Source organism: Neoarius graeffei, chromosome 17 (assembly GCF_027579695.1).
Source record: "Neoarius graeffei isolate fNeoGra1 chromosome 17, fNeoGra1.pri, whole genome shotgun sequence".
Lineage (NCBI taxonomy): Eukaryota > Metazoa > Chordata > Actinopteri > Siluriformes > Ariidae > Neoarius > Neoarius graeffei.
The window spans coordinates 17289708-17314923 of NC_083585.1; the positions used below are offsets into that span (position 1 = coordinate 17289708).

The 25216-nt window shown below is 41.2% G+C and overlaps 1 protein-coding gene across 1 annotated transcript in view; it reads left to right on the forward strand.

Moving 5' to 3' along the window:
- The first annotated feature begins 747 nt into the window (after positions 1-747).
- The window catches only part of igsf9ba (immunoglobulin superfamily, member 9Ba), a 203283-nt gene continuing 178814 nt past the window's right edge, over positions 748-25216 (forward strand). The window contains exon 1 of the mRNA XM_060943802.1: positions 748-811. Coding sequence (XP_060799785.1) covers positions 748-811 — 64 coding nt within the window. The remainder of the gene's footprint in view (positions 812-25216) is intronic.

A 25216-nucleotide genomic window follows, 5' to 3' on the forward strand; every position in this document is an offset into this window, starting at 1 on the left:
CCAAGACAATTCAGTTACAGTTACGGTTACAGAAAGTTTGGCCGCCATCCAGCTTCACTATCACACAGGATGCAAAGTGAGTTTTCTCTGCCTGCACTGATCTCTCCTGTCTGTCTGTCAGCTTCACTCAGGATCCTATAGTATAGACAGACTGTCTATCTGTGCGCATGATACTGCGGCTGCACTGCACTGCACTGCACTGCACACCTTCCTCAGCATCCTCAGCATCAGCATCAGCAGCACACTCCAACTCACCTTGAGTAACCGCCTTCTGTATCCCGCACACAATTAACCAATCCATGACTCGACTCCTCGCCACGTCAGCCAATCAAAAGGTAACATGGGCGTGGCCTGCTGCTGCAACTCCCCATCCAGGGTGGCAGTGGGAGCGAATGAAAGCGCGGCGTGGGCGGAGCCTGGGTCTGAATTCCCGCACTGGGTCTCGCGTCGCGCTTGAGAAGCGTCTCCGTCTTCCACGAGCGTGTTGGTGCAGGTGTCCGGGGGGAGGATGAGGAAGAGGATGATGATGAGGATGAGGATGCCATAAGAAAGGCGGGCAGGGGCAAGAATGAAGGGAGACGCCGGAAAGAAAGAGAGAGAACGGGAATATGATAGGATATAGGAGATATGATATATGATATGATATGATATGAATGAGGGGAAAACGGTGCGGTGCGCAGAAATCGACTATGTGCAAAATATTGAAAGGGCCACGCTGAGCTGTTATTTCTGGTCGGCGACAGTACTATGATTTGGTATGTGGCCACTTTGATAGCAAGCGTTTTCAGCACCCGGGGAACGACAGCTCAAGGTGAGTGCAAGAGCAGCATTCTGTATTTTTCATTCAAACCAAACCAAACCAAACAGCATCACATCATCATCAGCATCAGGACCATCAGCATCATTCTTTTCATTTGTGCATCTTCCTCAGTTTCAAACAGCAGGCAGGAAAACACAAGGAGGTGTGTGTGTGCATTTGTTTTTCTCTTAATTTCCCCCGACAGCGCACAGATTCACTGCGTAACTTGCGTTAAAAAAAAAAAAAAAAAAGTTCAAAGTCGGCCATCCATCCTGCCTGATCCTGCGCTTTATCCTCACGTCTCCTGATCTTCTGTGAGGCCATGATCAGCACCCAGACAGACACAAGGCGTGGATGGAGCATCGCCTTCAGCTCCATCACCTCTCCTCAGAGGCGCATTAAAAATCAAAACGCTTTCCAAATCCATCTATAACCCATTCATTCATGGAAAATGCGTTAGAATAACCGACTGGAACGCTGTCCAGCATCCATCCACGAGTCTGGATGAATAGCCTGTTCCAGTCTGTGCCCAGTATTAAGGCTGGGAGAGCAGACTGGGGACGTGTGATTGCATGCTCTGGTTTCTTCTCGGCGTGTTGTCTGTTTGCGCTGCGTTATAAAGCGCTTTTCCTTGCAGGCGCCATGCTGCGTTCAATCCCTTCTCTTATTTTGGTTGCACTACCAAACCAGACTGTTCCAGGCCTCCAAACGGTCACTGTATTATTATTATTATTATTATTATTATTATTATTATTATTATTATCTTGCTTTATGCTTGAGCAGACCCATGGACTTATTTCACCTTCACCAGGAGGAGGTGGGGTCGCTCCCTCACACTAAGCGCGCACATCTGGACTCCATCCAGTGGGTGCACAGGTTGAATGCGTTGTGGAAGTCACTGTGTACTCGATCAACATCCAGCCTACTGAGTTGGTGCATTTATTTTTATTATTTATTTTATTATTCTAAGGCATATTGTCTGTTTTTGGCCCCTTTTTTTTTTTTTTACTGTATTGCTATTGACATTCATTACAAGGCAAAATGCAGGCTACGTCCACAGTCCAGGTCTTCTTTAGCCTTCTGAATGAAAATAAAGCAGCAAGTACATGTGATCATGATGAGCACTAATTGGCTCGTTGGTGTTGGAGGCTGCTGTGGCACAATGCGGCTTTGAAGGCAGCGTTGCATTTGGAGCGAATGAGCAGTGTGAAGCAGAAACTCACTAGGACTCACTCCACTGGCCACACAGTGCAGTATAGGCAAGGTCATCTCAGAGCCAGAGCACAGAACTGGCATGTTGATTTACTGTAAAAGGGATCAAAAACTAAAAGATGTGAGCTGCAGGAAAAGAGCACTGGTACAGTTTGGCGTGCCTGTGGGCGGGGTTACACACTGCTTGTGGGCAGGGCTACATACTGCAGATAGGCTAGGCTACAACTAAACATTAGTCGAATTGTTGATATGTGATGTCCGACAACGAATTACCCAGCATTAAACTTGTCTACGCTTTTATAGCATCACATTCTTCAGTACGATTTATCAGCTTTGAAAGTAGTCCCGGCTGTAAGTTCGGTGTCAGCATTTATATTAATGCGCTCGTTAAATACGTTACAGTTTCCATAGTTCACATGGCACGCATTCATATATACAGTAACACTGCAAGGCAGCATTGTATGCAGTGAAATGCTTAACCTTCTCACTCACCCATAAACAGAGCCGAATAAAAAGAATAAACTAGAGTGGCGGCTACAATTATGGACACCTTAACGATCTTTAGGCCGTTGCAAAAGTAGAGAAGACTTTCAATATGTAAATTGTGCATGAATAATTACTCAAACTTCCACTGGAAAAAAATGAGTCGATTCCTGATTACTTAGCGTGTCAGATCACATGACACCGTTCTACAGTTATCGACACCTTTGTCCACAGTTATTGACACGTTCCACAATTATTGACACCTTTGTCCACAGTTATTGACACCTATGTCCACAGTTATTGACACCGTTCCACAATTATTGACACCTTTGTCCACAGTTATCGACACCGTTCCACAATTATCGACACCTTTGTCCACAATTATCGACACCTTTGTCCACAGTTATCGACACCTTTGTCCACAGTTATCAACACCGTTCCACAATTATGGACACCTTTGTCCACAGTTATCAACACCTTTGTGCACAGTTATCGACACCGTTCCACAATTATCGACACCTTTGTCCACAGTTATCGACACCTTTGTCCGCTGTTATCGACACCGTTCCACAATTAACGACACCTTTGTCCACAGTTATCAACACCTTTGTGCACAGTTATCGACACCGTTCCACAATTATTGACACCTTTGTCCACAGTTATCAACACCTTTGTGCACAGTTATCGACACCGTTCCACAATTATCGACACCTTTTTCCACAATTATCGACACCTTTGTCCACAGTTATCGACACCGTTCCAAAGTTATCGACACCTTTGTCCACAATTATCGACACTGTTCCACAATTATCGACACCTTTGTCCACAGTTATCAACACCTTTGTCCACAGTTATTGACACCTTTGTCCACAGTTATCGACACCGTTCCACAATTATTGACACCTTTGTCCACAATTATCAACACCTTTGTCCACAGTTATCGACACCGTTCCACAGTTATCGACACCTTTGTGCACAGTTATCAACACCTTTGTCCACAGTTATCGACACCGTTCCACAGTTATCGACACCTTTGTCCACAGTTATCAACACCTTTGTCCACAGTTATCGACACCGTTCCACAATTATCAACATCCAGATGATTATTTATTAAAAAAAAATCATCGGTATGTGTTGTTAAGTTAACAAAACATGTTTTATTTAAAATTTGTTTTACACAGACTTATATTTAGTACAAAATATATTTTATATAAATATATAGATGTGGGTGTTTACGTAAATAAGGAAGTAATTCTAATGTTTGTAAATAAATGAACTGATAATGTTTAACCTGCGTCAGAAAATCTTTTTGTTCCACTTTCTACCCGCTTTCTAAGTATTTTCGTAGATCACATTTTGTTAATTATTCGTTGTTGTTTGCATTAATTTCTAGTTTTGTAGTTTACCAATAAACGTCAACAGGCAATTGACACTGTAACTACATGAAAATCCAGGTCAAACGTCGCATGTCATTCCTCAAACCAAAATATAAAATGTCTACTGATATTGTAATATGTGGTAGATATTTACAACACACTACAAAAAATATTTTCTGAATGGAATAGAAAAATCTGAATATTTCAAGCACGTAATTTTTTATATGCTAGGAATTTAATTCTGGTCTAATTCTATTTATTGCAGTTGGATTCCAAATACTCTATAAACATTCCATTCTGTTATGGATCAGAAAAAAAACCCATTATTATAAATCACAGCACTTTTATTTTTTTAAAGTACTTCATCTACTTCAACAATGTTACACAAAGATCGATCCATAACAGTTGTTAATATCCTTTAATTCCACAGGGTGTCGATAATGGTGGACACCAGTGAAAGTGATCACTATTATCGACACCTTACGTGACTTCTCAAATGCACGTTTAGATACAAAATGGCGACTGTCAAATGAAAGAGTAAGAAACAAAGTAGGTTTTGACAAGAAGATCATGAAATATCAGTGAATTTGATCAGTAAAAACATGTCCATGATCTTTCCACCATGCTTACCTGCAATGATAACGTCCGGGTTTTCCTCAAATTGCTGATCATGCTGAAAAAATTCCATCTCAGGTAACGAGCTGCGTCATCAGATGACACGATCAAAGGGCGAGGCGGGTCTTCCGGTTGATTAATTAACCAATAATAACTGTTGTAACTCAAATTCACTTTTGTAAGATTGTTTTTATTGGTAAATCTGAAAAGGTGTCGATAATTACTGTATGGACTGTTGATGATTCTAGCCACCGCTCTAGTAATAAGAATAAAAGTGAATATTATTATATTCTAAAATGTGGGTAAGTCGAATAATTATGCGCAAAATGAAAAAGTGTGTGATCTGTGAGCTGTAAACAATGCTTAATGTCCAATCTGATACCCTAACTTGACGAATGATTGAGTTCAGTATCCTGATGGCTTGAGGTCTCTGAGCCTGTTGGTTTTGGACTGGATACTCCGGTACCTCCTTTTGGTTGGTAGTCGGGTAAACAGTCCATGGCTGTGGTGGCTGGGATCCCAAATGATCCTTAAGGCCTTCCTGCTGCTCCTCTGCTACCCCTTTTTGACCAACAAGGAACGGGTTCTTGAATCGGTTCTGCTCAGGATTCTTTGAACCTTGGTGCCAGCTAGCAAACCGGCCCACATTTTCAGCAGTTTTGAACAGAACCTTTGTAATCAATAATGCCTCAAGAACGGAGGGCATAACAGGAGTAAACAGGAGCAAATCAAGAAGGTGTTGTGCATTATTTACCATCTTTTGTTCTGTTATTGCAGATATTTGTTTATGGTCTATTTTTTCTGAAGATGTATCCTTTTCAGTTGTGTTCTCCATTGCTATGCTGTGCTTCCTTTCCAAACTAATGAGACACCTACTGATGTCGTCACAGTTCACGCTCGAAAAACCAGCTATATTTTGGTTCCAGCTGGGAACCAACTTTTCAGGTTCAGAACCAATTTATTTTTGGTCAAAATGCTCTGAACGGGTCAAAATTTGTTGCGCGAATCAGAACGGAACTGGTTTCCTGTTGGTCGAAAAAGAGGGATGAGTGTAGGTTCCTGTATGTCGGCAGTTTGGACCCAGTGATGCACTGTGCAGCTCTGACCACTCTCTAGATGGCCTTGCCGTCCTGCTCAGAGCTGCTCCCATACCAGGCTGTGATGGCCCCAGCCAGAATACTCTCGATGGTGCACCAGTAGAAGTTGCACGCTTTCATGGAGTCCATACCGAGTCTCTTCAGTCTTCAGAGGAAGAAGAGGCGCTGTCTGTCTGGCTGATTTCACCACAGCGTCCGTGTGATTGGTCCATTTCATGACAATAATAAATGGATTGATTATATTGTGGAGGTTTCTGTTAATGCAACTTTTACCAGAGACTCTCCATCACAGGATGAAAAGGGTTTGCGCTTTCCGGCTGCTCGGTAAAATGATAAGCTGGTTTTTGTGTTCATAATTTCAAAAGCGAAATAATAAGACTGGTGAGGGAATGACTTAATAGCTGCTTTAACATGAGTGACAATAGGCGCTAGTCTTGTGGACAATCCAATAACATTATATATAACTTTAAATGGTTAAAAAAGCATGAAGTGTCATTTATTAATACGGTCGGTAAGATGTAATCAGAGTTATGTTCTTTTCAGTTATGGTAGAATCTGTACAGTTTCCATTTACAAACTGCTATGAATGTATAATGGCTTTTCTGCAAAACATATATGACTAGAAGGGCACTCGGTAGAGTGCATACCTCTGCCAAGCCATGTATTTGGATTTGCTTCAAAATTTAATCAGTTGTTGCTTGGCCCATGGCCCACCTTTCCTCAAAATTTCATCCAAATCTGTTATAACTCAAATAACTCACAAAAAATGACTTTTTAAGTAATGTTGGGAACAGACAAACAAACAAACGTAGGCGAAAACATAACCTCCTCCAACAAAGTTGGCGGAGTTAAACATTCACGATACCAGGTTGAACAAAGAATGGAAGGAGAAAGTTCATTTAATCATAAGCCATACCATTTTAGACGTGAAAAGAAGAACAAGCATTGCCACCTCAAATCTCCAGGGTCCATGGTTCAATCCTGAGCTCATGTTAGTCCCTATGTGAAGTTTCACATGTTCTCCCTGTGTCCGTATGGGTTTCTGTTAAATTGCGGCTAGGTGTGAATGAGTGTGGGAATGTGTTTGTGCAGTGTGTGGTGATCTGTGATGGACTGTTGTCCCATTCGGGCTCTATTCCCACCTTGCATCCAGTGTGCCGCTGCAACCCTGACCAGGATGATGAAATTACTGAAGATCAATGAATGAATGAATGAATGAAAATAAGAATAATGTGGGCATTATCTGAGCATACAAATTGAAAAAGAAGATGCTGGTATGTTCCAGGAAAAAAAAATCAACCAAATGCTTAAATAAACGGCTTAAATGAATAGCATTTCCCATTACCTCAGGAGCTCATATACTCTGGAGATGTAAAATAATACATGCATAAGTTTTAAAGATACATTCCCATCAACTGATCACTAGTACTGTAATGTCTCACTTCTCAGAATGGTTTATTCTTTGCAATGATACATTCAGCATTGTGTTCAGGTCGGCCTCTGAGCACCATCTTTAAGGAGGATATTTTGGGAAAATAAGGCACGACATTAAAACCAAAAATAAATATGGCTTGTTTCCAGAACAAATTGCCCACCAAAATCGGGGTTTATAATAGCAACATGCAGAATGTTACTGAGATCTACAGTGCTGCTTGAAAGTTTGTGAACCCTTTAGAATTTTCTATATTTCTGCATAAATATGACCTAAAACATCATCAGATTTTCACACAAGTCCTAAAAGTAGATAAAGAGAACCCAGTTAAACAAATGAGACAAAAATATTACACTTGGTAATTTATTTATTGAGGAAAATGATCTAATATTACATATCTGTGAGTGGCAAAAGTATGTGAACCTTTGCTTTCAGTATTTGGTGTGACCCCCTTGTGCAGCAATAACTGCAACTAAACGTTTGCGGTAACTGTTGATCAGTCCTGCACACCGGCTTGGAGGAATTTTAGCCCATTCCTCCATACAGAACAGCTTCAACTCTGGGATGTTGGTGGGTTTCCTCACATGAACTGCTCGCTTCAGGTCCTTCCACAACATTTTGGTTGGATTAAGGTCAGGACTTTGACTTGGCCATTCCAAAACATTAACTTTATTCTTCTTTAACCATTCTTTGGTAGAACGACTTGTGTGCTTAGGGTCGTTGTCTTGCTGCATGACCCACCTTCTCTTGAGATTCAGTTCATGGACAGATGTTCTGACATTTTCCTTTAGAATTTGCTGGTATAATTCAGAATTCATTGTTCCATCAATGATGGCAAGCCGTCCTGGCCCAGATGCAGCAAAACAGGCCCAAACCATGATACTACCAACATGTTTCACAGATGGGATAAGGTTCTTATGCTGGAATGCAGTATTTTCCTTTCTCCAAACATAACGCTTCTCATTTAAACCAAAAAGTTCTATTTTGATCTCATCTGTCCACAAAACATTTTTCCAATAGCCTTCTGGCTTGTCCATGTGATCTTTCGGAAACTTCAGATGAGCAGTAATGTGCTTTTTGGAGAGCAGTGGCTTTCTCCTTGCAACTCTGCCATGCCCACCATTGTTGTTCAGTGTTCTCCTGATGGTGAACTCATTAACATTAGCCAATGTGAGAGAGGCCTTCAGTTGCTTAGAAGTTACCCTGGGGTCCTTTGTGACCTCGCCGACTATTACACGTCTTGCTCTTGGAGTGATCTTTGTTGGTCGACCACTCCTGGGGAGGGTAACATCTCATCTCATCTTATTATCTCTAGCCACTTTATCCTGTTCTACAGGGTCGCATGCAAGCTGGAGGCTATCCCAGCTGACTACGGGCGAGAGGCGGGGTACACCCTGGACAAGTCGCCAGGTCATCACAGGGCTGACACATAGACACAGACAACCATTCACACTCACATTCACACCTACGGTCAATTTAGAGTCACCAGTTAACCTAACCTGCATGTCTTTGGACTGTGGGGGAAACCGGAGCACCCGGAGGAAACCCACGCGGACACGGGGAGAACATGCAAACTCCGCACAGAAAGGCCCTCACCGGCCACGGGGCTCGAACCCGGACCTTCTTGCTGTGAGGCGACAGCACTAACCACTACACCACCATGCCGCCGGGAGGGTAACAATGGTCTTGAATTTCCTCCATTTCAATCAGTACATGTTTCAGTACACAATCTGTCTGACTGTGGATTGGTGGAGTCCAAACTCTTTAGAGATGGTTTTGTAACCTTTTCCAGCCTGATGAGCATCAACAACGCTTTTTCTGAGGTCCTCAGAAATCTCCTTTGTTTGTGCCATGATACACTTCCACAAACATGTGTTGTGAAGACCAGACTTTGATAGATCCCTGTTCTTTAAATAAAACAGGGTGCCCACTCACACCTGATTGTCATCCCATTGATTGAAAACACCTGACTCTAATTTCACTTTCAAATTAACTGCTAATCCTAGAGGTTCACATACTTTTGCCACTCACAGATATGTAATATTGGATCATTTTCCTCAATAAATAAATGACCAAGTATAATAGTTTTGTCCCATTTGTTTAACTGGGTTCTCTTTATCTACTTTTAGGACTTGTGTGAAAATCTGATGATGTTTTAGGTCATATTTATGCAGAAATATAGAAAATTCTACAGGGTTCACAAACTTTCAAGCACCACTGTCGGCATGGCTTATATGATAGAATAGTAATTGAAGACATTTTCACAATATGTGTCATGGTATTTAGTTTTGCAAACAATACACCGTTACGACATTTAAAAAATCTTTTCAAAAACCAGAGGTTTAGTCATTTTATCCTCTATAAAACAGTGAATTCAGTCATTTTATGCTTAATAAAGTTCAGTCAGATACTGTGAATCACATATCACATACCTGTAGAAGCCTGTATGTTTGCACATAAATAAAAGCAAAATGTTAGTAAATTTAGCGTGGTGGTATGAGCTTCAGTCTTGAGCTTGGGTGACTGTCTGTGCTCTCCCTGTGTTTACCTGAGTTTCACATGTTTTCCTCTCCCAAAACAGGCCAGTAGGTGGATTGTCTATGATAAATTGCCCTGTGTATGAATTTGTGTGTGTATATGGACCAGCATCCTTTCCAGGGTGTGTTCCTGGGATAGACTCTGGATCCACCAAAACCCTGACCAGGATAAAACTGTTCCTGAAGAACTGAAGATGAATGAATGAAATGAATAAACTGGGGATCAAGTTTAATGGCAATAGATTTCTCAGTTCATTGATTTTTTTTAGGCCTCCGTAGTTAAAATCAGGTGAACACATATGAATGAACCAAGATAAGCAGAGACATGGCTGATGAACAGCTAAGGACCGAGGTGTTCACACAGCTGTCTGAATGCTGATAATACACACTCTTGGCAAAGCAACCTTCTTCTCCACCTTGGCAAGCAGTGTGTTTGACCCACAGCCTTCTGTGGTGTCGGGTCCACACTGGTTCTTCTGTTTATATTAGAACAGGAGCAGCCTGCTTTTCATTTTCTGCAGTAAAACTCAGGAACATTTAGCTGGTTGTAAATCAAGCACAAATGCAGATGTTTGTTTCTGTGTCTTATAAAGACATTCTTCTTATGAAAACAGCTATGGAACAGAGAAATGTAATGACTGGAATACTGTAACTACACACCGTGTTTCCTGAAGCTCTTTTTACTCTCTGGATAAATCTTATTTCCTATGATCAAACACACAAAATCAATAAATCCGGATCTCGAAGTTCCTGTGTGATAAACTATAAACTACCAGATGATATCCCTTCTAGTAATTTTTACCCCATCTGCTTTTGGAGAACGTCTAAAAAACATGACTTTTGCAAACCTTTTATAGCCATTGTACAATTGTAAAGATTAAGCACAGTGTTGTAGTCGAGTTACTAAACTTCGAGTCCGAGTCCAGTCTCGAGTCTCCAGTGTTCAAGTCCAAGTCATTAAAGAAAATTTCGAGTCGAGTCCGAGAACAAGACTCCAACCGCTCCATTCGACGGTGGCTGTTGCTGCCTTTATGTGAAGCCGTCTCTGCTACTGTGTTGGACTAACGTTACTGCTTGACTGCCCCGTTTTAGTTAAGGCCAAAAAAAAAAGTGTGTTTCCGGTTACCCGACCGACCCTAATCCGTACCGCCCGACCCTAAACTTTTTTTTTCCCAGTCGCGACTTTTACATATAACCCAACCGCGTGAACCGGAAGTTTTTGTCACTCACTGGGAAAATCAGGGCTTTCCACAAGCGCCGGCTGCCGGCCATACAGCCGACTACACAATTAAGTCCAGCCGGCTACTTTAATGACTTATTTTTGTAGCCCACAGGCTCTAAATATTAATTTTCGATTTTAATAAAATTAAATGTTTATCTAACGGACTGACAATAATGTCAAACTGAACCGCACTCATTTAAGTTGTGATTCGCGCTGTTTGTACCGATAATAACCACAAATTCCCCGCAGACTTCGTTGATCAGGGGAGAGTAACTCATCCGCGGCCCCGACATGCGGTATGTGCGCGCGCACTCGGCGGAGGCAGTAGTGTGTCGGGGCCGTCGGAGGGAACAGAAGCAGAGATAACGCTTATTTTGTCTTTCACCTAGAGACATGATTCAAACTTTAAAACGGAGACAAAATTCTCCTGTGTGGATCTGGCATTCAACTTTTTTGCTAGGTTCTATACTTTTTGATCAGTCACAGGTCAAACACCATGAGCAAATCTGGAGAAATTCAGACTTTATAATGGGTGTCTATGGCGTTACACACCAGCGGCGCTCAGGAGTTTAGAGTGTAGGCAGCTTGAAAAAAAAAAGCTCTAACTTTCTCATTTAAACTGTTTTCTCAGCCACAATTTTCACTCTACACACACAATTTTCTCAAAAGTTGTAGTCACACATTGTGTGAATCAAGACAAGTGTCTCCCTGAGCGATAGGATTTACAGTTTTTGAATGAGAAGCCTGAAAGTGAGGAGAGGACAGCCGCGCTCTCCCATAGACTCCCATTATAAACGTGGCAGCGCTTTTACTGCAAAATCAGAAAAGTCACTTGTTTTTAACTCGCTCTAGTGTCCACAGTTTTTACACTAGGGACAAAAAAAATTACATTAATGTGTTCATGGGAGCCTTGTAGCACTCAATGTGAAAGAATTTTGTGAATAGCTCCTTCCGTTTCCGTGTAAATCAGCGTTGTTCGAGGAGAGGGAACTCTGAGAAAAAGCACTCTTTGCTTGTTATATTGTGTCTTTTCCCTGCACCGTTACCAAGGCGACGAGCTCCACTCAGGGAGTAGAGAGGGGCGGGGCTGCTCTCTCTCTCTCATGGTGTATTGAGCTGTTATATTTACAGAAAAATTCATGTTCAAAGGTGTCTCATGCTGCATCAGATTCATCAGAAGGTGGTAACTCAGGTGACCTGCAAAGAAATTCATTATATTTTGTGAAATTATTCCTGTCTAAATATAGGTTATGGCAGCCATCTTGAAAAAAAAATTCAAAAAAAAAAAAATGCCTGCCTACCGACCCTAGTTTTGAAATCTACGTAACCGGAAACACACATATTTTTTTTTTTGGCCTAACAGGCTACAGATAAAAAGCTTGTTCATCGCTCAGCAAGCCCCGCCCACTATCAACAGGGCAAATAACATGAGAGAGGGTTAACACTAGCTAGTTCATCGCTCAGCAAGCCCCGCCCACTATCAACAGAGCAATGAACATAGCGTATCACTTCCTTCTCTGGGTGTGGTCTTGCCAAATGACGATTGAAGTTTGAGGTCGTCCTCGTCGTCTCCTCGATAGTTCTTCTACATATGGAACACACAGCAGGGCATTTTTTCCCACTGCACGAGAAGTCTGTATAAACAAAGTGGACAATCCTAGCGGCGTCTCTCCAGGCATTTTAGCGCCGTTAACGTTAGTTTGTGCCTGAACATGACGTATGAACAGGTGAATGTGCATTCTCTTGCACAAAATTAGTATAAAAATTAATGTAGATATAAATATCTTATGCCAAATTATTATAGCATGTTACAAAAAATAAAGAAAAAAATCAGAATCCTTGTATCCAGTTTACGAGTCCGAATGCAGTTAATGCACGAGTCTGAGTCCAAGTCCGAGTCATCAGTGCTCAAGTCCAAGTCAAGTTATGAGTCATTAAAAGTAGGGCACGAGTCGGACTCGAGTACTTCAAGCCTGATTAAGCATAATATTTTAACATCAAATTAGCTGCGTCCACTCAGATTGTGCTGAAATTTATTCATAAAAATATCCAAAGATATCAGGGCTTGACATTAACTTTTTAATTTACTCATCCAGGCGGACAAGCAGCAAGATTTTTCACTTGTCCTGACCAAAACCTTTTTATTCCTATGTATTTACTAATTCACTGAAAGGAAACTGATGAACAGAGTTAATCAAAAAGCAGGTACAGTTATGATAATCATTATGCTTTAATCATTTATAATTTTTTCAATAAAACTCAAACTTTAGCTGTAACAATAATCAGAAACTATCCAGTGCCCCATTATGGTGCGTGTGTTGTTCTAACCCATTACCTGATCTGAGTTAGATTCACCCAAATTCAAAGCTTCTGGAGGAAATAAAGTTAAATCTTGATGAATCCACTAAAACTTGAAGTATAAATTAATTTAAAGAAATGAATCCGAATGAATGAAAACACATTGGAAACGATAAGGGGGACAGAATCACATTGTGAATGAAAACAAATTATAAGTGAGTTTGTCACTGTTGTAAAATTCCCCCGAAATATTTTATGACATTTGTGATCATTAATGTGTCCCATACAAACGAAAAATACAATGAATGTCTGAATGAAATGAAGAGTCACCACAGATATTTATTTTAGTGCTGTCAAGCGATTAAAATATTTAATCGCGAGTAATTTCGCGACTGTCATAGTTAACTCGCGATTAATCGCAATTTAATCGCACATTTTTGTCACATGAAAAACCATTGTAATTCTCTTATCAGCATAAAAAAGTGAATGGGCTTGCTCACCGTTCGAACTACGGGGGTACACGGGGGATCCGAGATCCCCTGAAACAGACATGAGATCCCTTGAAAACATGATTTGGGAAATGTTGGGGGGTCTCTAAAATATTGGCAAAATGATGTTTATTGACATAGCAATCGTGTGTAACAGGAAACATTTGCATATCCGAAGTGAGCGCGCGATGGAGATCCGCGCTCTGAGACAAGCGCAACCCCCCCCAAGGGAAAATAAGGGACCCCCCGAAAATATCGGCATAGTTCAAACACTGGTTGTACCAATGTTTTTTTTTTTTTTATTGCAGAGCATAACACGTCTTGTCACAGCCACTGCAAAGTGGGGCTGGAGCCGCCGATGGGAAAACGAAAAACTTAAGCCGAGCACCGTGGCTCTTCGGGGGAGGGCAGAGGACTCTGGCTGTGCGGGGCGTGGCATCATGTCACAGAGCGTTAATCTCGCCATAAAAAAATTATCGCCGTTAAAATTGAGTCAAGTTAACGCGTTAATAACGCGACATTTTTGACAGCACTAATTTATTTTATTGAAGTATTTGATCGCCATTTCTCCGATTTCGATGCAGTCTAATAATCTATAATTAGATATTACGACGTGGTTATTTTTACACACACACCTCTGCTGTACTTGGTTTCCCTGGAATTTCATAAACAGTAACACGGCCAGGTCACTGACGGGATTGAACTGGGTTTGTTGTAACTTTATTGATGTAACTCTTGAATAATTACTGTAAAAATGGTGATTTTCAACAAACATTTAACTTGTCCTGTTGGACAGAGAGATGCGGATCTGACTTATCTGGACCAAACATTTGGTTGTCGCGGACAGTCGGACTACCATTAATGTTGAGCCCTGTATATATTGGAAAAGTGGATTGTGACATAATTGGGGGTGGCACGGTGGTGTAGTGGTTAGCGCTGTCACCTCACAGCAAGAAGGTTCTGGGTTCAAGCCCAGTGGCCGACGGGGGCCTTTCTGTGTGGAGTTTGCATGTTCTCCCCGTGTCTGCATGGGTTTCCTCCGGGTGCTCCGGCTTTCCCCGCAGTTCAAAGACATGCAGTGGCTAATTGGTGGCTCTAAATTGACCGTAGGTGTGAATGGTTGTGTGTCTCTATGTGCAGCCCTGTGATGATCTGGTGACTTGTCCAGGGTGTACCCCGCCTCTCATCCATAGTCAGCTGGGATAGGCTCCAGCTTGCCTGCGACCCTGCACAGAATAAATGGTTATGGATAATGGACGGATGGATGGATGGATGTGGCATAATTGGTCACACTATTGATATCATTTCACTCCCCTTTTACGATACTCAAAAAATTTGATGTATTCAAAGTTTGTCATCTCAGATATTATTAGTTCTCTCAGCTGTCCAAAATGAATCTTCTGTTGCGAATTAAGGACCAGAACACAAGGGTTTTAAAAGTATTTTTGGTGGCCCTGGTCTTTGTTTGGTCACCTGCAAATGTATCTCTCAGCGTGGCTTATTGCAGTACAGTCTGAGTTTGAGTTATTGCTATGCGTGCAAGCTTGAGCTGAGACTCTACAGACTTGGGCACACTGCCACTGTACTCTTTCTCTCTTTTGCTATCTCTCTCTGCATCCTTTTGCTTTCTCACCTTACTTTCCATCTCTCTTAGCCCTCTGTCAGCTGGAGTTGTGTCAGCGAGGCCTGTGCTGTCTCCTTCAGATCTATTAAATATTCAGCAATCTGCTCTCTGCACTCACTATCAGTGTGCTAAACCTAGACCTAGACACCTCTGTAGAAACTCCTCCACATCTGAATGTGCTATCATTTTTTTATCTTCTTTTAAAGGGAACCAACTGTATTACCAGGGTTAGGGATACTACATCCCCTGCTGGATTTTGCTTGTTGTATAATTTACCACATTGCACTTGTAATGTTATAAAGGTAATGCTCTTAGAGAGCTGCTTTGGGAATCTGCTGTCCTGTGTGCAGACCTTATCATAGATTAATCTAATGTAGAGAAAGTGGTCGAGGCCCTTCCACTGTGTTTTGCTCCAGACCGCATTTCCTTCTAAGGATTTGTTCTGCTGTCATCAGTTTCAGCTATAAATGTAATCAAAAGCTTTTAAATGCATTGTGGAGAGGAAACTGCACATCCTGCCTGGATGCTTTCTACGTGTAGTTTATATACACTCACTGGTGAATGAGCAGTGATGAAAATCATACAGATGCAGGTCAAGAGCTTTAGTTCATGTTTAGATTAAATGTCAGAATGGGGCAAAATGTGATCTCGGTGACTTTGATGGTGCCAGATGGGCTGGTTTGAGTATTTCAGAAATTGCTGATCTCTTGGGATTTTCACACATAACAGTCTGTAGAGTTGATAGAGAATGCTGCGAAAACCAAATGGTGACTGAATGGTGGAGGTCAAAGGAGAATTGTCCAGGGGTAGATTTCACAATAATGTTGCACTCGAGTGCTAAAGAGTGAGGTTAAAGACACTCTTAAGCAACGAATGTTGTCTCTGTAAGTGGTTTTCCCGAACTCACTCATAAGAAGGAGTCTGAAGAGCAACTTTGCTAAGAGTATCTTTGCAGTGCACATCCCCGATATAGACATTAGTAGTTGCTGAAGGCATTTGTACTGTAGTTGCTAAATCCAGTCAGTGCAGTCACATGGTGTTCGGTTTTAACCAGAAACCAGTGAAATTATAAATTAGGCGTATCAGATGCTCACTGGCCGTGCTGTGAAAATTGTGCATGCAGACGCTCATCTAAGTTTCCAAATCCGTCATTGCTTAACTCTTGAATATTTTTCTACCATGAATACTATCAGTAAAAAGCTTATAATCTCTGCTTTCCAAAGAAATGTATCTGGTTACGATCTGTTCAGTACTTTGGGAGTAACAGCAGGTTGAAGTCGGTACAACAGAGTTCACTCTCTGCTCGCGGGACGTCGGGAAACTGCTGGTGATTTTTAAGTCATGGGAAAGCGGTCAGGCTCTCTCTCTCTCTCTCTCTCTCTCTCTCTCTCTCTCTCCTGATCGGTTTCCCACTGGATTACTCATGAATATCAATCAGATAACTTTTATAGGGATGTTCTCTCGCTCTCACTGTTTCTGATGAAGGATTCAGCAAAATTTTCCGTCTGCTAGTTTTGATGTTATGTTTCACAGAAGAATCTGAAGTGAGTTTTCATAGCTTTACCTACTTATTTATTCACATCAAACTGATTCATGTCAATAAATAGCTATTTTAGAATATAACTGTAGTTGGTTTGATGAAAAATATTGAGATCTTAGTGGTTGGAATGAGATTTAAAAAAAACGGAAGTCAGAAACGCGAGTGTCAATTTCAGTTCAGTTAATGTGAATTGTTTATTGGATGTGGCTCATGCAGTTTTTTCGAGGTTCACCTTGAAAGCTGTGAATATTATCATTTATATTCTTTCATATAAACACTAGTAGACCCTACTTTTGAGAAATATAAAGGCCTACAGAGCACAAAGATGGATTAGAAATAATCTTTTATTACCTTTTTATTGAGTGTACAGATTGAACAGTTTGAGCTAATTAGCATAATTAATCCTAATTACATACTAATTTGCATTATTTGTTTTTACTAATTTTTCAAACTTTGCATTCAGTGTACAACCATCTATGTTCCTGCCAATTTCCATGCAAAGATCTTTAAAAAAATAGAAAAGTGATCAAGAAAAAACATTCGATCTCACTGGTTAATGAGGCCCATTTTGGACCATGTGATCCTCATACAGAATATTATGGCAGTTTAATAAAAATTAAGTCATTTTTTCAATCTTTGATTTGTAATATTTCAATAATGGATAAACATATTTTAATTCTGTAAAAAGTATGTTGTTCTGCATTCACTTCTGAATTCAGTGAGAGTGGTTTCAAGCAATTTGGATTGAATTTGAATTTTCACCTTAAAAAAAGTGTTTAAAATATGTTATTATATTATATCATCATTAAGCATTACATATATAATGTGGTAAATAATAATTGAAACTATTTTACATTTTTGGACATGAAGGTTTTTTTAATTCCAAGCGTGTTTTTTAATTAAATGAACAAACGTTCACATAAAAGAACGAGCAGATAATAATTGAAATAATTCAGTAAATGTTTTCCCCGAGCTCGCTCATTTCTTTGTTACCCCACCCCCGATCAGGCAATCATGATTATTTCAGCTGCTATCCGCAAGGGTAAGTTGGCAATGTTCTCCCTTTACACACACACACACACACACACACACACACACACGCACACACACACACACACACACACACAATGTTAGAGATGCAGAAATGTGTCTCATTTATGACACTAAATTCAATAATCACTTGCTCAATGGAGCTAAATTTGATTAAAATGGGGTGATATCAATGCGACATTACAATATCCATACATAATTCCATAACATATTGAAATATATTCATAAAAATTGCATATATTTATTTAATTATTAACTCAATGTACTTGCAATGTACAGAAAAAATGAACACTGTCAGCAGTTTCAACACCAGTTACCCCCGCTGACTGTGAGAGTCCCTCGGAGGCGCAGTGCATTCTGTGTATTCAGGTTTATCATAAGTTAAGAGCGAACTAAAGTACTACTTTGGCTACGACATTGTTTGGAAATACCACGTTAGCTTAATGAGGGATCATAAGAAGCAGTTCAAGAAGAGGCTTCTGGGAAACCCACCCCTAACTGGTTTGAGCTGACAAGAATAACTCAAATAATCAATCTTTACAACCGTGCTGAGTAGAAAAGCATCCGAGAAGGCACAACATGTTGAACCTTGAGGTGAATTGGCTACAGTGGTAGAAGTCCACATCGAGGTCCACTCCTGTAAACCAAGAACAGGAATCTGAGGCTACAGTGGGTGCAGGCTCACTGAAACTGGACAGTTAAAGATTGGAAAAAGATCAAGCGATCATTTTTGCTCATCTGATGTTTGATGAGAACATTAAGTTAATCTCTTGACCTGTATTAGCATGATTGTATGCATTCATTACTCCCAGATGATTGGCTATTTGGATAACTGAATGAACGAGCAGGAGTTCCTGTTAAAGTAGGCAGCGAGTGAGTGTGTGTGTGTGTGTGTGTGTGTGTGTGTGTGTGTGTGTATATATCTCATCTCATCATCTCTAGCCGCTTTATCCTGTTCTACAGGGTCGCAGGCAAGCTGGAGCCTATCCCAGCTGACTACGGGCGAAAGGCGGGGTACACCCTGGACAAGTCGCCAGGTTGTGTGTATATATAAATATATATATATATATACACACAGTAGTGCTTGAAAGTTTGTGAACCCTTAAGAATATTCTATATTTCTGCATAAATATGACCTGAAACATCATCAGATTTTCACACAAGTCCTAGAAGTAGATAAAAAGTTAAACAAATGAGACAAAACTATTATACTTGGTCATTTATTTATTGAGGAAAATGATCCAATATTACATATCTGTGAGTGGCAAAAGTATGTGAACCTTTGCTTTCAGTATCTGGTGTGACCCCCTTGTGCAGCAATAACTGCAACTAAATGTTTGCGGTAACTGTTGATCAGTCCTGCACACCGGCTTGGAGGAATTTTAGCTCATTCCTCCGTACAGAACAGCTTCAACTCTGGGATGTTGGTGGGTTTCCTCACATGAACTGATTGCTTCAGGTCCTTCCACAACATTTCCATTGGATTAAGGTCAGGACTTTGACTTGGCCATTCCAAAACATTAATTTTATTCTTCTTGAACCATTCTTTGGTAGAACGACTTGTGTGCTTAGGGTTGTTGTCTTGTTGCATGACCCGCCTTCTCTTGAGATTCAATTCATGGACAGATGTCCTGACATTTTCCTTTAGAATTCGCTAGTATAATTCAGAATTCATTGTTCCGTCAATGATGGCAAGCCGTCCTGGCCCAGATGCAGCAAAACAGGCCCAAACCATGATACTACCACCACCATGTTTCACAGATGGGATAAGGTTCTTATGCTGAAATGTAATGTTTTCCTTTCTCCAAACATAATGCTTCTCATTTAAACCCAAAAGTTCTCTTTTGGTCTCATCCGTCCACAAAACATTTTTCCAATAGCCTTCTGGCTTGTCCACGTGATCTTTAGCAAACTGCAGAGAAAGAGCAATGTTCTTTTTGGAGAGCAGTGGCTTTGTCCTTGCAACCCTGCCATGCACACCATTGTTGTTCAGTGTTCTCCTGATGGTGGACTCATGAACATTAACCAATGTGAGAGAGGCCTTCAGTTGCTTAGAAGTTACCCTGGGGTCCTTTGTGATCTCATCGACTATTACACACCTTGCTCTTGGAGTGATCTTTGTTGGTCGACCACTCCTGGGGAGGGTAACAATGGTCTTGAATTTCCTCCATTTGTCCACAATCTGTCTGACTGTGGATTGGTGGAGTCCAAACTCTTTAGAGATGGTTTTGTAACTTTTTCCAGTCTGATCAACATCAACAACGCTTTTTCTGAGGTCTTCAGAAATCTCCATTGTTCATGCCATGATACACTTCCACAAACATGTGTTGTGAAGATCAGACTTTGATAGATCCCTGTTCTTTAAATAAAACAGGGTGCCCACTGACACCTGATTGTCATCCCATTGATTGAAAACACCTGACTCTAATTTCACCTTCAAATTAACTTCTCGGGGCGGCATGGTGGTGTAGTGGTTAGCCCTGTCGCCTCACAGCAAGAAGGTCCGGGTTCGAGCCCCGTGGCCGACAAGGGCCTTTCTGTGCGGAGTTTGCATGTTCTCCCCGTGTCCACGTGGGTTTCCTCCGGGTGCTCCGGTTTCCCCCACAGTCCAAAGACATGCAGGTTAGGTTAACTGGTGACTCTAAATTGACCGTAGGTGTGAATGTGAGTGTGAATGGTTGTCTGTGTCTATGTGTCAGCCCTGTGATGACCTGGCGACTTGTCCAGGGTGTACCCTGCCTTTCGCCCATAGTCAGCTGGGATAGGCTCCAGCTTGCCTGCGACCCTGTAGAGCAGGATAAAGCGGCTAGAGATAATGAGATGAGATGAGATGTTTTTGGGAGGTATGTGGAAACCTGAGAACCTGGAAGAAACCCATGTATCTGGACACAGAGAGAACATGAGGAACGAACAGGAAATAACCTGAACTCATGACTGAACCAGTGAGTCTGGAACTGTGAGGAGGCAGTGATCCACACACCAATAACAATCATGTCCAAAATGCAACAAACTCTTTCCAAACCAGTGTCTGGGACAGACTGGTAAATGTAATGTGGGGTACAGAGCATGTTGAGGCTGGAAACAGATTGGGAAGTTCAGGGACACCAGGCTCCAGATGGGGTGAGTTCATGGGACGAGAGCAGGGTGTGCACTCTATCAGATGGACATCAGTGACCCTGCTAAAATGACCATGTCTTGCTTTTTCAAAGGACTCAGTGACCATCTGGTGTCCCTGAGGTGTCTGTGCTACTCTACTAACTTTATTTTTCATCCTGTGCTGAAGTTACTGTGTTGAAGAAGATATTGTAATGCTATGATGCAATCTTGACACAATTTGGTTCAAGTTTAATAAAACATGACCTCTAAAGTGAGTGTACTAATAGAATTCTTGTGAAGCGTAGGCTCTCATGTCTGAATAGGGAAGTTATTCAGCCAGCCTGCAGGCTCTGGCTGTTTGGGTATTTGACCTGGTGTTGTAGATAGACGTTTCAGTAAATATTACTCATGGTTTCGGCAGGTACGAATTAAAATGAAAATATGGGTGATTATGCAAGAAAGTTTGAACTTGCTACTCTCTGCTTTTCTGTCAACTCTCTTCTCTTCTCTCTCTCTCTCTCTCTCTCTCTCTCAGATGCTGAGAGAGATACCATAGGATGTTGTAGCTCTGATCACTTAACCCCATAAACTCCTACAACTTTTCATCAGGTTCAGACTTACATCATCATATCAAAAGAAGCAAAGCATAAATACTTCTATTTACTCTGAAAACACAAATATTCTGGAGATAAATTTGATGCCAAAAGAATTTTTCAGTTCATTGGATTTTGATAAAAATTACATGCTTGTTGCCCTGGTAGCTAACCCAGGAAACCCATTAAACACAAACAGTAACTCGAGATCAGGATTGAACCAAGGACATTGGAGCTGTGACGTGACAATGCTACACTCTATCACAGTGAGAAGTGTGCCTGCATTTATCAGTCAGTTTTCCAAAAACAGTCACCTCCAAAAGTATTGGAACGGCAAGCCCAATTATTTTCTTTTTGCTATACACTGGGTGTGAGGAAGAAAACAAATATGATTTGATAGATTGGAATTTCAGCTTTCATTTCCTGATATTTACATCTAGATGTGTGAAAAAAAAACAACTTTCATTTGAGCTCAGTGATCAAAAATATCAGAACATGTGACTGACGGGTGTTTCTTATTGCTCAGGTGTGTCCTGTTAGATTGATTGTTTAAACAGTTAATAGCTTTGAATGCCTACTCTTGGTTTGAGCCCTGGGTTTCATCTGTGAAGGTTGCATCCATCCATTATCTTTACTACTTATTTATCAGGGTCATAGGGGAAGCTGGAGCCAATCCCAGCTGACTTCAGCTGAGAGGTAGGGAACACCCTGGGCAGGTCACCAATCTAACACAGGGCTAACACAGAGACAAACACCCATTCACAAGCAATTTAGAGTAGCCAGTGGACCTAATCCTCATGTCTTTGGACTTTAGGAGGAAACATATGTAGGCACACAACGAGCATACAAACTTCGCACAAGGTTAAAACCCAGAACCTTATTGCTGTGAGGCAGTACTGCTCCACCATGCCACCCTGAAGACTGCATTAGTTGTTAGAAAAGGATAAACCAACATAAAGACCAGAGAGCTGTCTATGGGAGAAAATCAAGCCATTTTGAAGCTGAGAAAAGAGGAAAAATTGATCAGATTTGTTGCACAAACATTGGGCATCGCCAATACAACAATTTGGAATGTACTAGAAAAGAAAGAACAAGTTGGCCAAGAGAAACAAGGGGAGCTTGTGTGAGTTGTGAACAAAAACCCTAAAACCGAAAGACAATAGCCAGTGACATCACCAACAACCTCCACAAGGCAGGGGTGAAAGTGTCACAATGCACATTTCGAAGACAAATTTGAGAGCAGAAATATAAAGGCCATACCACAAGATGCAAGCCACTCATCAGCAGTAAGAACTAAAAGATTGGAATTTGTAAAGAAATACAGAGATGAGCCACAACAGTTCTGGAAACAAGATTAACCGCTACTAAAGTGATGGAAAGGCCAAAATGTGGAGAAAGAAAGGATCTGCTCATGAGCCAAAACATACAAGTTCATCACTCATGCACGGTGGAGGTCGTGTTATGACTTGGGCTTCCATGGATGTTTCTGGAACAGGAGCACTAATCATTATTGATGATATAACTCATCATGGTAGCAACAGAGTCAATTCAGAAGTGTACATAAATGTTCTGCCTGCCAGTTTACAGTGAAATACATCCAATGCATTAAATCTAATTGGGAGGAACTTCATCATGCAGCAGGGCAATGGCCCCAAACACACTACAAGGTTTTAGAAGTCAATCAACAGACCTGGTGGCATGGTGGTGTAGTGGTTAGCACCGTTACCTCACAGCAAGAAGGTTCTGGGTTTGAGCCCAGTGCCCAATAGGGGCCTTTCTGTGTGGAGTTTGCATGTTCTCCCTGTGTCTATGTGGGTTTCCTCTGGGTGCTCTGGTTTCTCCCACAGTCCAAAGACATGCAGGTTAGGCTAATTGGTGGCTCTAAATTGACCGTAGGTGTGAATGGTTGTATGTCTCTATGTGTCAGCCCTGCGATGATCTGGTAACTTGTCCAGGGTGTACCCTGCCACTTGCCCATAGTCAGCTGGGATAGGCTCACCCGCAAACCTTCACAGGAGAGGCAGTTATGAATAATGGATGGATGGCTCACCAGACCTTAATCCCACTGAGCATGTATTTCACCTCCTGAAGAGGAGCTTGAAAGGAGACCCCCACTCCCAAAAATGATTTTTTAAATATTAATTTTTTAATGTATTAAAAACAAAAGCAACTTAGTTTCTTGCTTTATCACTTACATTCTAACAACTATACGATATAAACAGTTACTCCCCCACCAGTCTTTTTTCCTCTCGTTTGAAGTTAATAATACAACAATACAGCATGTCATGTTGAGAAAGCAAAAACACTCTTCATCCTGAAGACTCTCTCATGCTGGACAACTTCAACACCTTTAACTCTGACATGTTACAAAGCGTTGTCACAGTAGCCTCCTTCCAAAAATGCTGTGTAATCGTCACCGTATCAGCACATCGCACATATTACAAGTGCTTGTAATATACAGTGCCTTGCAAAAGTATTCATCCCCCTTGGTGTTTGTCCTGTTTTGTTGCATTGCAAGCTGGAATTAAAATGGATTTTTGGGGTGTTAGGACCATTTGATTTACACAACATGCCTACCACTTTAAAGGTGCACGTTGTTTTTTTTTTTATTGTGACACAAACAATAATTAAGATGAAAAAAACAGAAATCTGGAGTGTGCATAAGTATCCCCCCTCCCCCCAAAAAAAGTCAATACTTTGTAGAGCCATCTTTTGCTACAATTACAGTACAGCTGCATGTCTCTTGGCGTATGTCTCTATTAGCTTAGCACATCCTGCCACTGGGATTTTTGCCCATTCCTCAAGGCAAACCTGCTCCAACTCCTTCAAGTTACAGTGGTGCTTGAAAGTTTGCGAACCCTTTAGAATTTTCTGAATTTCTACATAAATATGACCTAAAACATCATCAGATTTTCACACAAGTCCTAAAAGTAGATAAAGAGAACCCAGTTAAACAAATGAGACAAAAATATTATACTTGGTCATTTATTTATTGAAGAAAATGATCCAATATTACATACCTGTGAGTGGCAAAAGTATGTGAACCTTTGCTTTCAGTATCTGGTGTGACCCCCTTGTGCAGCAATAACTGCAACTAAACGTTTCCGGTAACTGTTGATCAGTCCTGCACACCGGCTTGGAGGAATTTTAGCCCGTTCCTCTGTACAGAACAGCTTTAACTCTGGGATGTTGGTGGGTTTCCTCACATGAACTGCTCGCTTCAGGTCCTTCCACAACATTTTGATTGGATTAAGGTCAGGACTTTGACTTGGCCATTCCAAAACATTAACTTTATTCTTCTTTAACCATTCTTTGGTAGAACGACTTGTGTGCTTAGGGTCGTTGTCTTGGTGCATGACCCACCTTCTCTTGAGATTCAGTTCATGGACAGATGTCCTGACATTTTCCTTTCGAATTTGCTGGTATAATTCAGAATTCATTGTTCCATCAATGATATTTGGCCTGTTTGGGCAAAACAGACCCAAACCGTGATACTACCACCACCATGTTTCACATATGGGATAAGGTTCTTACGCTGGAATGCAGTGTTTTCCTTTCTCCAAACATAACGCTTCTCATTTCAACCAGAAAGTTCTATTTTGGTCTCATCTGTCCACAAAACATTTTTCCAATAGCCTTCTGGCTTGTCCACGTGATCTTTAGCAAACTGCAGACGAGCAGCAATGTTCTTTTTGGAGAGCAGTGGCTTTCTCCTTGCAACCCTGCCATGCACACCATTATTGTTCAGTGTTCT